The 17196-nt window shown below is 39.9% G+C and overlaps 1 protein-coding gene across 7 annotated transcripts in view; it reads left to right on the forward strand.

The window, feature by feature from the left end:
• Positions 1-888: 888 nt before the first annotated feature.
• Positions 889-17196, forward strand: part of ACAP2 (ArfGAP with coiled-coil, ankyrin repeat and PH domains 2) — a 146962-nt gene continuing 130654 nt past the window's right edge. For all 7 annotated transcript variants that reach the window (XM_032337278.1, XM_032337308.1, XM_032337289.1 and 4 more), the window contains exon 1: positions 889-982. In XM_032337278.1, the coding sequence (XP_032193169.1) occupies positions 930-982 (53 nt within the window). In that variant the 5' untranslated portion in view covers positions 889-929. The remainder of the gene's footprint in view (positions 983-17196) is intronic.

The following is a 17196-nucleotide window of genomic DNA, read 5'->3' on the forward strand; positions in this document are numbered from 1 at the left end:
TCAGTAAGGAGGACTGTCTTCGAGTTTGAAAGCGTTGCCTCCGCACCAAACGCCCTACTTCGCCTGCCTGTCGCAATCCTGATCTTTCCATGCTCGCCCCAAATACCAGCTCCTTCAGGAAGTAGTCTCTTAGTTATATGAGAAGATAAACGTGGGAGAGATTTCCAAGTTATTAAGAGATGAAGTCAGTAAGTGAAGGAAGGGATTTTATCATTAAGGATACCCTCACTTCTCTCCCGACCTCATTTTCTTTAAACAAGGAGGCGGTGGATCAGTTTATCTCCTCCTTTGATAATTTCTACTCTTCAGAATTCTGCCAAAGCTGTAGGAGTCCTCAGACCTGCAGGCGGCGGCTCCTCCGGGTTGGCAGCTCGGCAGGGCGGGGCTGAGAAGAGGCGGGGGCTCCGCGGGAAGCGCGGCTCTCAGCCACGTGACTTCCTTCCCAAGGAGCCTCAGCTGCCGGCCTCCCAGCAACGGGCGCGTCCCGCCTAACGACTCCTGCGCATCCCGGTTGGCCCTCGGGGACTGCGGTGGCAAGGCGGCTCCCACGGTCGCGCTGTTCATTGGCTCGAACTTCCGTCGCTCAGGTGCGTTGCCGGAGCGCCCGCGGGCGGTGCTGCCGGAAGCCCCACCCACCGGCCGCCGGGTTCGTGGCTGGCTGGCGGAGGCTGTCACTCCCGGGCGGTTTCCCTGTGGCCGGCGCTCGGCTGGGGGCGGGAGGAAGAGGGGCCGGACTGGGGCCTGACGAGCCGCGGCTGCTGCCACCGTCCTCGCGGCTGCTATGACCAGCGGGCAAGGCGCCCTCCGCAGCTCCGCGCAGCGCTAGTCGCGGCCGTGCGCCCGCCGTCGCTGTCTGGGTCCCCAGCGCAGCCGCTCCCGCGGCTCTCTCGGCTCTTCCAGCGCCGCCTTCGAGGCGAGGCTGAGGCAGGATGAAGATGACGGTGGATTTCGAAGAGTGTCTGAAGGACTCGCCCCGCTTCAGGTAACCGGCGAGGCCGCCGGGCGCCGGGCTGCCGTCCCCCCGGAGCCCCCCCCCCCCCCCGGGGATGGGGGCGTGAAAGCCGGCCCGCTGAGCGCGCGGAGGGCCCTGCGGTCCGCGTCTTCTGACGAGGCCAGCGGCCGTTGTTGCAGCTCCGGACCGGGCCAGGGCACTGCAGCCCGGACCGACCCTTGCTGAGGGCTGAGGCTGGGCCGAGGAGGTCCTCTTCTCGCTTCCTCGGCCTCTGCCCGGGGAGGAGCGCTCGGGAGGCCGGGAGCACCCGTCCGCTTCGAGGAACCAGGGTGCAGCCGCGTCCCCGGAGAGTCGTGCCCTTTGCGGGCGCGCGCTCTCGTCCCCTTCCTCTGGCTGCTCCTTGCCCCTTCCTTCCGCTCCTTCCCGTTTCCACTCGCACCCCACCCCCTCCTTGAGGAGCTTGCGGGGCACCCTTTTGCAGTTCACTTAGTTCCTCTTTGCGCTTTTCCGCTCCCCTTACTCCGGGGAGGAAGGAGTGGGGCGACCTGGGGCTGCTGCTGCCTGCGTGTCCCCTGCCCGGGGCGGGGGCGCTCAGGGAGGCGCTGGCGGTTGCCCCCGGAGTCGCGGGGGGAAATGCTTTGACGAAGCGCGTTCTATCCACCCTGGTCAGAGACAGCTCTTCTTTCCACTTGAGCTCTCCCCGCTGAGAGGCACGGGGCTGAGCGGTGAGGACGAGGAGAAACTGTGCATTTCTGTTTTGAGAACGGAAGTAGGAGGGCCCTGAAGATTGCATGTCTGTTCCTCTTGCAGCAGCGTCGGCCCGGGAGGGCGCGGATCACGGTCGGATGCTCCCAGTGGATCTGTCACCGAAACTGACGTGGTGGCCCTCGTCTTCACAGGAGTTGGCCTCCCTCTCCTGTGAGAGGAGGCGGGCCTGCGGGTGTCTAGAGGACTTGCTCTTTACGTTTCGGGCATCTTGGGAAACTCCGGAATTGTTTTTGGAGAATAGTTTTGATAGATTGTGTTGTACGGTGCACGTATAGGGCTGTCCTTAGGCCTTAAAAAAATGAGGCCTTAGGACTGGCGTTAGATAATGACATTTCTTGAAAGCTTTTCCCTGAGCATTGGTGTGTATTTGCCTGCTGATCTCTAGGCCAAGCCTGAGTTGTAAATTCCTGCATCCTTCTCTTGGGAACTAACTGTTCTCATTCTTATCACTGATTTCCCATTCTCTTTCCACTGACAAGAAAAAAACTGTAAAACCGAGGAACTCCTACTTCTAAGAGAAAGTTTAAGAACTTTTTTTTGTTTTATTTTGACTTTTGCTTTTTTTTTTTTTTTTTGAGGAGGGTGTTAATTTTATTTGGAGCTTGGGACTGTTGGTTGTAAAAGGCTGCGTCTGATTTAATAGCTGCTGTTGGTATTAGTTTTTGAAAGTTGTGTTGGGTGTGAATTAAAAGGACCCGAGGGGACACACATGACTTGCTTAGGACAGCTTTGCAGGTTAGAATCCAGACTATGTGGCAAATGAAGTAATTTTTAAAGTGTAACCTCAGAAGATTCTGCTTTTTGTGAATTTTTATTTATATGACTTGGCTGTTTGTTTTTTAATGAAGTAACACAGCATTTTCCCCTCTAGAGAATGTGGCTTCTGTTAATTTACTTCATTTTAAGTTTGATTTTTTAAAAAATCAAGTTGAGGGAAGTGATAAGGAAATACTTGTAACCACTGGTGGTGTTCACAAACCATGTGATGTCTTTGTTTTTGAAAGAAAGGAATCATTGAATGTAAAATAAGAGGGAAAGATACTGATTAAGTTGTATGGAATATTATAGTGAACTTGTTAAACTTGAATATAATATCCTATTTTAATTCAGTATTAGAGATTTTTTAGAAGAGTTGCTTCCAGTTATTCCAGTTGCTTCCAGTTATTGTTGGCTGCAGGCTGGGAAGAGAAATCAAGATTCAAAGAACTCCCAATATCTGGTATACATTTTTGGAACTAGATAAGATTTGTAATAGATGGAAGTATGCCAAGAAATAAAAGTCTCCATCGCTCACGTTCCTAATTTTCCAGTCTTTCTATACCCCATTACTGTGTAAGTTTGTATAGCATTTGAAAAGAATATTTTAGAATTCTTTATCCATATGCTTTATGTATAAGAGAAACTTGACTTTTAAAAGTATCTGCATTTTGTGAGTGATATATTGAAAGTTTCATATTAGAAAAGAAAATTTGTGAGGGGTGAGCTTGTTTTTGGTTTTGCTTTTTTTAAAATCTTTTTTTGAAAAGATTTTACTTTTTAAAAGATTTTACTTATTTGAGAGAGAGAAAATGAGTGGGGGGTGAGGGAGAAGCTCCATGCTTACTTCCCCCAACGCCTGCTGCAGACACTTAACTGACTGAGACACCCAGGTTCCCTCTTTTTGCTTTTTGATAGCAAGGCAGCTGCACTATTTTTGTAGTGTTCTGATCTGTTGTGTTGTTTTAATATTAATTCTTACTTTTATTTTCCTCTATAAATGATTCTTAAGGAAATTTAAGTCTGGCATGGGGGTATAACTGCCTTGGGTGCTGTAGAATTGATGCAGAAGGTAGATCTTGCTGAAGAAAAATTTCAGCAGTGTTCAAGTTCTAAACATTAATTTGCCTGCTAAGTTCATAAGGAAAATAGGGATTGGTTGAAATAGGGAGAGAAGGATGTTGCTTATTGCAACATTGTCTTTAGTAATTTGAATAAAACCAATGGTTACTCTTACATTCCAATGAACATTTTTTTTGTTTGTTTTGTCTTTAGATTGAAAGGCACATTTCATTGTGTAATTTTGTGTAACTAAAAATTTCCTTTATAGTTTTTTAAAAACCAGTCTAAAGGTCAAAATCTTATTCATCTAAAAATCTACAAGAAAGTACATGTGTCTAAGCATACTTTATTTTTAAGTGGGAATTTTCAGTTTTGACCAACATATTTTGGAGAACTTTGAATTTGAACTCTAAATTAATTATGTAGTTGGTCTTTAGAATTTTATAAAATTTTTAAAAAAATTGTGCCTTTCCTTTTTTTAATCTTACTATGGTTCACAGGAAGTAATTAATTTGCACTTTCTGAATTGTGAAACAGTTTTGCTCTAAGCAGTTTTCAAAAATAAAAATTTTGGCATTAACAAGTCTTCGAAACTTCAGTCTTTACCGGATATACATTTATGTTTTATCCTTAGCAGCGTTTACTGTGTACCATTCTGAAGGTTTTTCATTTGTAGATTCTGTTTCAGATATGGTACTTATTGGAGAACTTAGGAAAAAAATCTTAGAAAATATATTTTGGGGAGAAAGGTTTTAATGGGTGAAAGACATGACATAAGATGTAGCTATCTAACTATATCTGTATTGATTATGTTTTGCTCTTAAACGGGTGCCGGTCCTGGCTGTATTGCCACTTTATCTTCTGTCTTTACGTGGCAAACATAGTGGGTGAGGGATGTGGGGAAATGTGTTTTCACTTATTATGAAGTAGTTTTTAATATTATAGAAGTATTATTATAATTATATAGTAGTTTTATCATGAACCAAAATACAGGAATCCTGCTATTCCTGATTGTAACTTGTAATTCCTCATTTAATGTAATAATGTAATGTAATACCAACTTAAGTTGAAATAAGAACAAGCTTCTGTAATGTGGTAAACAGATTTCATACTAGATGCTTTTATAGCTATCCTCATTTAACATTAAAATATATTGTGAGGTAGGAATTATCTTCATTTTTAAAATTAAAAAAAATCTCAAGCCTGATATTTTGAGAAGTCAAGTTCACTTAAAAAAAAAAAAAAGATTTTGTTTATTTATTTGAGAGAGAGAGTGACTGAGAGAGCAAGTACAGGCAGGGGATGGGGTGGGGGATGGGAGGTGGGAGGTGGGAGGATGCAGAGGGAGAAGCAGACTCCTTGCTGAGCAGGGAACCCCGTTATGACCTGAGCCAAAGGCAGACCCTTAACCCACTGAGCCACGCAGGTGCCCCTAAATTTCACCTTTTTTTTTTTTTTTAAAAGATTTTATTTATTTGTCAGAGACAGAGGGAGAGAGAGCGAGCGAGCACAGGCAGACAGAGAGGCAGGCAGAGGGAGAAGCAGGCTCTCTGCCGAGCAAGGAGCCCGATGCGGGACTCGATCCCAGGACCCTGGGATCATGACCCGAGCCGAAGGCAGCTGCTTAACCAACTGAGCCACCCAGGGGTCCCTAAATTTCACTTTTTAAATGGGGGACTTTCAAATGGTGGACCTGGAAGTGAATTCACTTTTTTTTTTTTTTTTTTTTTTGGTGAATTCACTTTTTAATGCTCTTTCTCAAGCCACAGGCTTTAGTTGCAGTAATTAAATTTGCATTGTCTGTTTATGACGCTTTTTTTTTTTGATCATACAGAAATTTAAAAATGGGTTTTTGTGTATTACCTAGAAAAGTTCCTCTATCCATTATTACTTATAGGATATTTTTCTATCATTTCATAGTAATTTTTAGTTTCATGTAGTGTGACTAGATTTTAGTTTTGAGAATCTAATTTTGTTTTCTTACTAATGGAAGCCACTTATCCTAACACCTTTTATTGAATAATTAATCTTCTCCCCATTGATTTAATATTATACATCTATACATATGTGGATATTTTTCTGTATTATACTCTTTTTCACTAATGTATTTGTCTATTTGTCAAATACCATTAATATTAGTTATAATAATTTTCATAATGAGTCTGTCTTGGTATCTGGTGGGATAAGTTTTCCCTTATTTTTTTTCTTTTCCAAAAATTTAATGGCTATTCTTATATATTTTGTCTTTGTAATACTTTCTTTAATTTCAGAAAAGGGTGTGCCTTTTTAATGTATTTTCCCCTAATTTCAGTAATGATCCAACTATACACTGTTTACAAGAAACATACTTTACTTTTATTTTTTTAAATGACCATTTATTTTTATTTATTCATTTTTAAATAATCTCCACACCTAGTGTGGGGCTTGAACTCATGCAGGAAACATACTTTAGATTCAAAGACACAAATAGGTTGAAAGTAAAAGGATAAAAAGGATAAATCATGTGAACAGTACCCAGAAGAGTGCTGCAATGACTGTACTAATATCAGCTGAAATAGACCTTAAGACAAAAATTACTAGAGACAAAGGACATTTTATAATGATAAAGAGGTCAATCCATCAGGAAGAAACAATACCTACAAATATGCAGTTAGGAGAGGCACAAAATACATATGGCAAAACTGACAATTGAAGGAAGAGACAGGCAGTTCAGTAATAAGAATTGAAGACATAAATACTTTCAGTAATGGGTAAAACAACTAGGCAGGAGGTTAGCAAGGAAATAGATATGAACAACACTATAAACCACAGAATAGGGCACCTGGGTGTCTCAGTCAGTTAAGCATCTGCCTTTGGCTCAGATCATGAGCCCAGGGTCCTGAGGTAGAGCCCCATATTGGGGGGATCCCTCCTTAGTGGGGAGCCTGCTTCTCCCTCTCCCTGTTTGTGCTCTCTCTTCTCTCTTTCTCAAAAAACAAAACAAAGAAAAAAACCAGACAAAACAAAATAAACATTACAAACCCAACAAGATAATGATAGATATATAATAAATAATAGGTAATAGGTATAATCATAACAGATATAATCTATAGAACACGTCACACAACAAAAGTGAATTCACATTCTTCTCAAGTGCATGTGAAACATATAGCATAGACTATATGTTAGGCCACTAAAAAAGTTTCAGTAAATTTGAAAGGCTTTAAACCATGCAACATATGTTCTTTGACCACCATGAAATGAAATTAGAAATGAGTAACAGAAGAAAAATCCAAAAAATTCACAAATATGTGGAAATTAAGTAACATACTATAAAATAACCAGTGAGTCCAAGAAGAAATCATGAAGGAAATTAGGAAATACTTTCAGACCAATGAAAACAAAATCACATACCAAAATTTATGTGATGCAGCTAAAGCAGTGCCTAGAGGGACATTAATATCGGCAAAGACCTATGTTAAAATCATCTCAAATCATGTTCAAACCCATCTATCTTAAACTAGGAAAAGGAACTAGCAAACTGATTGTAAAACAGGAAGAGGGAGGAAATAAAAAAGACTGGAGCAGAAATAAAATAGAGAATGAAACAGTAGGAATAAAGTCATGAAGCCAAAAGTTAGTTTTTCAAAAAGATCCATAAAACCGGCAAGGCTTTAGGTAGTCTGACCAAGAGAAAAAGAAGACTCAAGAAGGAAAGGGAGAACACTGCTATTGTCCTACAGAAATACAAAGGGTTATAAAGAATACTGTGAGTAATTCTATGACAATAGGCTAGATGAAATGGATATATTCCTAGAATGATACGATCTATTTATTGAAACCAACTCAAGAAGAAATAGAAAATTTGAATAGACCTTTAAAAAAAAAAAGACGAAATCAGAGAATGAACAAACCATAGGAAACCCTTAATCATAGGAAACAAACTGAGGGTTGCAGGAGGGAAGGAAAGTAGGAGGATGGGGTAGCAGGGTGATGGACATTGAGGAGGGAATGTGATGTAATGAGCACTGGCTATTGTATGAGACTTGATGAATCACTGAATTCTACCTGAAACTAATAATACACTATATGTTAATTGAGTTTAAATTAAAAAAATGTTTTTAAATGGAAAAAGAAAAAAAAGGAATGTCATCAGGGGCCAGCCTCACATTGGCCTACCAGATAAAAGATGGTTGTGATCTCTTCCAGACACCAGATTTCTACTTCAACTGTAGTCAGCCACAGGTGACAAAAGTAAAAGGACAAATTGACACAAACCTAGTAATGCTACAGGGGAAAAAATGTGTGCTGGTTATAGTGGGTAATAAGCATATATAATGTTTCTATAGAGTGATCAAAATGCCATCATCATTGTTTGGGGATTAAGAGATGTATTGAGGAACAAAATGGGTTTCACACACTGAGGAGGAGTATGAATTCTGCTTAAAGAAGAAAATACCAGGGCGCCTGGGTGGCTCAGTGGATTAAGCCGCTGCCTTCGGCTCAGGTCATGATCTCAGGGTCCTGGGATCGAGTCCCACATCGGGCTCTCTGCTCAGCAGGGGGCCTGCTTCCCTTCCCCTCTCTCTGCCTGCCTCTCTGCCTGCTTGTGATCTCTCTCTGTCAAATAAATAAATAAAATCTTTAAAAAAAAAAAAAAAAAAAGAAGAAAATACCAATTTCCACAATTATAACCCATTATTCTTGATAGCCTGTTCTCTAGTTAGAGGGGAGTCTCTCTGATTGTGATAATTCATTGTGAAATCAGTAGTCTCTTTATATTTTGAAGGAAAAATAATAAAAGATTGCATTAAATAGCATTAAGGACCTATTTAGTCTTGAAAAAATATGACCTCATATAAAAGTGGATACTTGGCTAATATGGAAAAAAAAATACTGAGTTAATAATCAAAAAGCTTCCTCTGGGGTGCCTGAGTGGCTCATTCCATTCAGTATCTGACTCTTGGTGTTGGCTCAGGTCTTGATCTTGGGGGTATGGGTTCAGGTCTCACGTTGGATTAACACTGGATGTGGAACCTACTTTAAAAAAAAAAAAAAAAAAAAGAGTTTCCCCAAAGGGAAAACCCAGGGCAAGATGGCTTTACCAGTGAATTCTTCCAGGTGTTTAAAGATGAATAACAATAATCCTTTACAAATTTTTCCATGAATAAAAGAGATATCACTGAGTCATTCTGTGAGGCTAGTATTCCCCTGCTTCCAAAGCCAAAGATATCACAAGGAAACAACAGACTGATATCCCTTATAAATACATGAAAATCCTTAACAAAATATTAGCAAACCAAATATAGCAACATATAAAAAGGATTGTACATCATGACCAAGTGGGATTTATCCAGGAATGCAAAAGTCAGTCGATATAGAATAAAGGACAAAAATTACATAATCATCTTAATAGATACAGAAGAAATACATTTAGCAATACACCACACTTTTGTGGTGAAAATACTCAATAAAGTAGGAATATGGTACTTAATGTGGTAAAGAGCATCTATGAAACATTTCTAGCAAACATCATACTTAAAGGTGAAAGACTAAAAGTTTTCCCTTATGATCACGAATAAAAGTTCACTCTCTCCACTTCTATTTCATGATGTAGAGGGGGTTATAGCCAGAGTATTTGGCAGGAAAGAAAAATAAAAGGCATCCATATAAAAAAAAATGGTAGTATAACTATCTCTACTTTCAGATTATAATTCTTGTATATAGAAAATCTTAAGGAACCCACCAAAATCAGCTGGAACTAATAAGTTAAGCAAGCCAGCAGGATATAAGGTCAGTATACAACAATCACTTTTATTTCTATGTACTGGCGATGAAAATCATTCCATTGAGCAGTGGCATTAAGAAAGAATAAAACACATGGGCATAAATTTAGCCACAGAAGTACAAGACTGTACACTGAAAACTATGTAATATTACTTGAAAGAAATTAAAGACCTAAATTAATGGAAAGATATTTCATGTTTATGGGTCAGAAGACTTAAGATTACAATATTCCCCAAATCCTATTCTCTTATAGACCAAAGACAACTCGTATCAAAATTTCCACCTAATTTCTTTGAGGGCTCCAAGCTGATCCTAAAATTCATACGAAAATACAAGTGACCCAGAATAGCCAAAACAATCTGGAAAAGGAAGAACAAATTTGGAGGGTACACTTCCCAGTTTAAAAATATTACAAAGCTATGTAATCAAGACAGTGTGGTATTGGCACTAAAGCAGGATGTATAGATCAATGGAATAGAGAATCCAGAAACCCTTACATTTATGATAGATCAGGTTTTGACGAGGGTTCCAGTACAATCAGTGGAGAAGGAATAGCCTTTTAACAAATGGTGCTGAAACAACAGGACATCCACATGTAAAAGAATGAAGTTAGACTCCTGTATCACATCCTATGCGAACATTAGGTCAAAATGGGTTATAGACCTAAATGTAAGAGCGAAAACTATACAGTTCTTAGAAGAAAACATAAATCTCTGTACCCAAAAGATTTACTTGAATTACCTTGTATCCAAAAGATTTACCTAGAATTAGGCAGTGATTTTTAATTTTATTTATTTATTTATTTATTTTTAAAAGACTTTATTTGTTTGTCAGAGAGAGAGAGAGAGGGAGGGAGAACACAAGCAAGGTAGAGCCTACTTGTGATCTGTCTCTCTTGTGTCAGATAAATAAAATCTTAAAAAAAAAAAAGACTTAGGTTTTAGCTTTTTCTGGTCTAAGTGAGTTCTTGTTCTTTTACCTTTCAGTTTCCAGAGTTGTGTTTCTGCTCTTACTGCTTCTCTGTCTTTGTGGATTAGTGCTTTAAAAAAATTTTTTTTAAATATATTTTTTTTTCAAGATTTTATTTATTTGTCAGAGAGAGAGAGCGAGCGAGCGCACAAGTAGGCACAAGTAGGCAGAGTGGCAGGCAGAGGTGGAGAGAGAGGCAGGCTCCCTGCAGAGCAAAGAGCCCAATGTGGGACTCGATCCCAGGACTCTGGGATCATGGCCTGAGCCGAAGGCAGCAGCTTAACTGACTGAGCCACCCAGGCATCCCAAATATGTTCATTTTTAAATAAACAAAACTTATTCTATTGATCTAAAAAAAAAATTCTCGTTACTGTGTTGTTTTATTTGATTCCCCATTTTTTGCTCATTGAGAAGGTTTATAGTAAATTAAAAATCCATCTCTGTGGACTTTTTCCCTCCTTTGGATTTGGTGTATTACACTAATATAATAATAAAGAGACTAGGTTTTATTGGTTATTGTCAGGTAATTGTTTTATATGTATAAAAAGATACTTCCTAATACATTTGTCATTTAATCTGAAGATGTCCTTTGATATTTCTTTTCGTGTTTATCTGCTGCCTAAGAGGCATCTCAGTTTTTGTCCGAAAATACCTTTGTTTTTCTTTGATGTTGGAAGGCTCTTTTCCCAAAGCATGGCATAATAGGTTATCTTTTTTTTTCTTTTTTTTAAAGCACAATGTCATTTCATTGTCTTTTGTTTGCTTTTTATGTCTTTATCATTTGTTACAAGTTTTATTAGTCTTACTGTTGCTTTTTTGAGGATAATGTATCTTCTTTCTCTGCCCTTTTTTTTTTTAAATTGGTGAGGAAGAGAGGGAGGAAGCGTTGGGCGGCAGAAGGAAATGGAGAAAGAGAATCTCAAGCAGGCTCCACACCCAGTGCAGAGCTCAGTGTGGGGCTTGATCCATGACCCTGAGATCATGACTGGGGCTGAAATCAAGAGTTGGATGGTTAACCGACTGAGCCACCAAGGCACACCTCCTCTGCTTTTTTTTTTTTTAAAGATTTTTTTTTTCTGGACTGTTTTTTAGCAGTTTTACTATTCTGTGTGTAAGTGTGGTTTCTGTTTTATTCATCCTGCTTGGGGACTGCAGAGTTTCTTCAGTACATGGGGTTTGTAGGGCATGTCTTTCATCAATTTGTAAAATTCCTGGCTGTTATCTCTTTGAATATTGTCTGCCTCTGCTTTGCTTTTTAATCTCCTTCTGGCACTCATTACATATATATTAGAATCTTTTATTGTGTCCTATATGTCTCTCATTCTTTTTTGAAATGATAAACCTCACAGAAAAGTAGAATATTATCTATTGATCTGTATTCCTATTTATTAAGCTCATTTTCTACTGTGTATAATCCCCTGTGAAACCTATTCACGGAGTTCCTCAATTGTGTTTTTCTCTTTGGAACTTCTATTTATTTTTTATTCATTTTTTAAAAAAATATATTTTATTTATTTATTTGAGAGAGACAGAGAGAGAGAATGCACACAAGCAGAGGGAGGGCAGAGGGAGAGGCAGGCTCCCTATTGAGCAGTGAGCTCAATGTGGGATTTGATCCCAGAGCCCTGAGATCGTGACCTGAGCTGAAGGCAGATGCTTAATGACTGAGCCACCCAGGCATCCCTTTGGTTTTGTTTTTTATAGATACTATTTCTTTTGTGAAAATTGCCACCTTTGTATTTGTTTCTTGCGTATATTTCTCTAGTTTCATGAACATGTTATTACCACTTTTAAGTCTGTATTTAATGAAACCAATATTTAGATCATCCTAGTGTCTATTTGTCTTTTATTCACTCATTCTCCTCCTGTTCCTTCCCTTCTTCACTTCTTTTAGTGGGCAAGAATTTTGTATTTAATGCTATACACTGTGTATGAAAAATTATAGATGCTCTGGGTGATGTTATCTTTCTGTCAAGAGGATTCACTCTTTCCTTTGTTAGGTAGATAGAGTTGCAGATGATCATTTTAGTCCAGTCATAGAATAAGCTTTATTGGTTTTCTATTGCTGCTATAACAAATTATTCCAAACTTAGTGGCCTAGAACAACACAAATTCATTATCTTACAGTTTGTTTCTTTCTTTTTTTTTTTTTTTTACAGTTTGTTTCAACACAGGTCTCACTTGGCTGAAATCAAGGTGTCGGCAGGACTGCATACCTTTCTAGGAGGTCTAGAAGAGAATTTTTTTTTTTACCTTTTCCGGTATCAAGAGGCTGCCCACATTACGTGGCTCATGACACCCTTCTGGCTTCAGAGTCAGCAGTCACTGGGGCACTTTCTATTCTGCCTCCCTCTTTCACTTACAAAGACCCTTGTGATAATACTGTCCTACTTAGATATTTCCAGCATAATCTCCCCATCCCAAGTTAGATGATGATCAACCTTAATTCTATGTGCTGCCTGAATTCACCTTTGTAGTATAACCTAACATATTTATAGGTTCGGGGATTAGGATATTGACATCGTTAGGGGACCATTATTCCATCTCTCACAGTTCCTCCCTTTTGCTCCCAAAGATTCACTTCTGTCCTACATGCAAAATATATTCACTCCATCCCAGCATCCCTGAAAGTCTCAACCCATGTTGCAATTTATATCACCTTCTTATCATCATATTGCAAATTTTTGTCAGTTTTGGTAGTTTTTTATTTAGTGGTATGTTGTAAATTTTCTGTATTATAGGAAGATTTTATGATTAAAAATGGTTTTTATCATGTTTCATCAAGCTATTATAGCATAATACTTTTTGCTTTTACCTGTTTTGAATGTGTTGGTCCCCTACTTTTCTGGATTATAGATAATATGATAGCTAATAATCTCATGTTACTTTTTTTTTTGGTGAGTGTAGGCAGATTATCTTATAGAATATCCCACATTCCGAGTTTGTCTAATTGTTTACTCTGAGAAGATTCCATTTAAACAGTTTTGGCAAGAATACTCACAGGTGATGTATTATTTTCATCAGGAGGCCAGTGATGTTCACTTGTCTTCTTGTTGGCATTGCTAATTTGGGTCACTGGTGCCAGGGGTGGGGGACCAAAGGGAGCAGGAGGATTATAGATCAAAGAGCTTGAGGTGGGAAAGAGCTTGCTGCCCAAGGAGCAAAAAGGCCAGTGTGGGTTGAAGCCAAGTGAGCAGGGGATTCGAATAATGGTAGGAGCTAAATTTAGAGAGATAGCAGGGACCAGATCAAGTTAGGCCTTGTAAGTCATCCATGGAAAGAAGTTTGGATTTTATGATTAGTGCAATAGGAAGTTATTAGAAAGCTTTTAGCTATGGTGAGCAATTATAAGGCTTAAAATTTAAAAAACGTTTTGTCTACTATTTAGAAAATGAGTTTTAGAGGGGCAAAAGTGAATATAAAGAGACCAGTTAAAGAAGCGAGAGTCAATTATCATATGGTTTCACTTATTTGTGGAGCATAACAAATAGCATGGAGGACATGGGGACTTAGAGTGGAGAAGGGAGTTGGGGGAAATTGGAAGGGGAGGTGAACCATGAGAGACTATGGACTCTGAAAAACAATCTGAGGGTTTTGAAGGGACGGGGGGTGGGAGGTTGGGGTACCAGGTGGTGGGTATTATAGAGGGCACGGATTGCATGGAGCACGGGGTGTGGTGCAAAAATAATGAATACTGTTATGCTGGAAATAAAAAAAAAAAAAAAAGAAGCCAGTGTAGGAAACAAGTTAACAGGCTAGGCCAGGCAGGAGATGATTTGGTAGAGAATGGACAGTTTTTGTGATAGAATCGGTAAGAATTGCTGTTGAGGACATCTGGGTGCCTCAGTTGGTCAAATGACTGCCTTTGGCTCAGGTGTGATATTGGGGTCCTGTGATCGAGTCCTACATCGGGCTTTCCCTGCTCTGTAGGAAGCTTGCTTCTCCCTTTCTGTCTGCCTGCCAGTCCCCCTGCTTGTGTGTGTGTGCTCTCTCTCTCCCTGTGTCAAGTAAATAAATAAAAATCTTAAAAAAAATTGCTATTGAATTGTTTGTAGGGAATGTGAAGAATAAAAATAACATTTTTGGCTTTAGTGATTGGGTGGATTGAGGTATTGCTTACTGATAAGGGGAAGGCAAGGGAAGAGCAGGTTTTATGTAAAAAAAAAAAATCAAGAATTTAATTTTTGTACTTGTTGAGTTTGAGATAGACACCCAAGTGGAGCTGTTAAGTAGAATTGGCACTTCTGCGTAGCCTTTTATAATTTTACTTTACAAACGGATATGGTCACATCTCACAGTCCTTTTTAGACGGCACATAAACTCTCTGGTGATAGAGCCTACTAGTGTCATTGTATATCTTCTCACTCAGCATAATTCCTTGCGCACAATAGTTAGGCTACAGACTTTTATTGTCAAAAATTAGTTTCATAAAATAATCATAGAGTCTTCATTTTTACATAACATACTCCAGTTTTTATTTTAGGACTTTTTCTGTTATTGTACTATTGATGAATTGCAAAACTATGAGTAATATATGAATTGTTGAAATTTTATTTTCCAGTGTTGTAATTAAGTCCAACCAAAATCTTGGGGCACCTGGGTGGCTCAGTGGGTTAAGGCCTCTGCCTTCGGCTCAGGTCATGATCCCGGGGTGCTGGGGTCGAGCCCCGCATTGGGCTCTCTGCTCGGCGGGGAGACTGCTTCCCTTCCTCTCTCTCTCTGCCTACCTCTCTGCCTACTTGTGATCTCTGTCAAATAAATAAATAAAATCTTTAAAAAAAAAAACAACCCAAAATCTTTAGGTTCTCTTGGGTAGTTGTCATATTACTTGAGAGACTCTGAGTGGTATTCTCTTTCTAGGCTACTGACATATTTATATGTGGGGTTTCTAGGGAGATAGTATATTTAATTTGACGAACTGAACTTTTCAGAGAACTAAGGCTTGTTGCACTTGTGTAGAAGATTTAGTGTCATATCCTGTCACATTGATAAACTCTTAATTTTTTAGTTGACTGTCTACTTATAAAATCTGTCTTTTTGAAACTGTTGTCCCTGGCTCACATGAATCAGAATGAGATACTTGAAAAAAAAAAATGTGGGGCGCCTGGGTGGCTCAGTGAGTTGGGCCGCTGCCTTCGGCTCAGGTCATGATCTCAGGGTCCTGGGATCGAGCCCCGCGTCGGGCTCTCTGCTCAGTGGGGAGCCTGCTTCCCCCTCTCTCTCTGCCTGCCTCTCTGCCTACTTGTGATCTCTGCCAAATAAATAAATAAAATCTTAAAAAAAAAAAGAAAAAAAGAAAAAAAATGTAACTAAAGCTCCTTAAAAGTTGTAAAAGACTATAAAAAAGTTATTCTTAAGCTTATTGCAATTGAGAAATCACTGGAGTAAGTGATCCTTCTAAGGTAGCTTTTGAAGTGCATGCTTATTTGGAGATAAATGATCTTAACATTTTTATCAGTGGTTACTTTATTTTCACAAAATTTTCAGGAGGAAAGAACCTGTTCAGATGCCATCACACCCTGCAGCGTCCTGGGGAGGCACGTATGACAAGCAGGGTGGTGTGGGAGAGTGCCTCGATCTGTCTCAAGTATTTAAAATTTAGCCATTAATCATAACAGCTGCATTCCTGCTTCAAGTGATCAGCTACTAGTTTTGACATTCTGAGTTTTAAAAATTCCTATTAATTGTCCTTAAAAAAGGGCAAGAATGAATAATCTTGACTTCATTTTATGTTTTTCAAAAATTTATTTCAAAAAACATTTACTTTAGAGAGTTGAGGGGGCAGAGAGAGAGGGGGAGAGAGAATCTCAAGCAGACCTCCCACTGAGTGAGGATCCTGGTAAGGGGCTTGATCCCACAACTAGGAGATCATGACATGAGCTGACCTCTCACTGAGTGAGGAGCCTGGTGAGGGGCATGATCCCACAACTAGGAGATCATGACATGAGCTGGAACTTAGAGTTGGATGCTCAACTGACTGAGCTATCCAGGCTTCCCTTAGAAGTTACTTTAAATTGTGTTTATCTGTTGTTCTGTAACGAATCAACCTAAAACTTAGTTGCTTGAAACAACAATTAAAAAAAATAAATAAAACAGGGGTGCCTGGGTGGCTCAGTGGGTTAAAACCTCTGCCTTTGGCTCAGGTCACGATCCCAGGGTCCTGGGATTGAGCCCTGTGTTGGGCTCTCTGCTCAGCAGGGAGCCTGCTCCCCCCACCCCCACCTCCAGCCTGCCTCTCTGCCTGCTTGTGATCTGTCTGTCAAATAAGTAAAAATAAAATCTTTAAGAAAAAAATAAAATGACCATTTTATTTTGCTCTAGGTTTGTAGGTCAGTAGTTTGCAGTGGTTTTGGCTGGATGGTTCATCTGTGATCCATGTTCTGATAGCTGGGTGACTGAGGCTGCAAGATCCACTTTCACATCTGATGCCCTGGCTCTTCTTGGTCTGTCTTCTCTTCACATGGCATTTCATCCTTCAGAGCTTTTCCGTCTGGTCAGGCTTTTCACAGCATGTTAGTATTAGGGTAATTGCACTTACATGATGGCTTATTTAATTTATTTATGTACGTATGTATGTATGTAATCTGTACACCCAGTGTGGGGCTGGAACTCATGACCTCGAGATCAAGAGTAATATGCTTTTCCTACTGACCCAGGCAGGTGCCCCTTCGCAGCTTATTTTTAAAAGATAAGAAGTTGGGGCGCCTGGGTGGCTCAGTGGGTTAAGCCGCTGCCTTCGGCTCAGGTCATGATCTCAGGGTCCTGGGATCGAGTCCCGAGTCGGGCTCTCTGCCCAGCAGGGAACCTGTTTCCTCCTCTCTCTCTCTGCCTGCCTCTCTGCCTACTTGTGATCTCTCTCTGTCAAATAAATAAATAAATAAAATCGTTAAAAAAAAAAAAGATAAGAAGTTGAAGCTAGGAGG

Source organism: Mustela erminea, chromosome 1 (genome assembly GCF_009829155.1).
Source record: "Mustela erminea isolate mMusErm1 chromosome 1, mMusErm1.Pri, whole genome shotgun sequence".
Classification (NCBI taxonomy): Eukaryota; Metazoa; Chordata; class Mammalia; order Carnivora; family Mustelidae; genus Mustela; species Mustela erminea.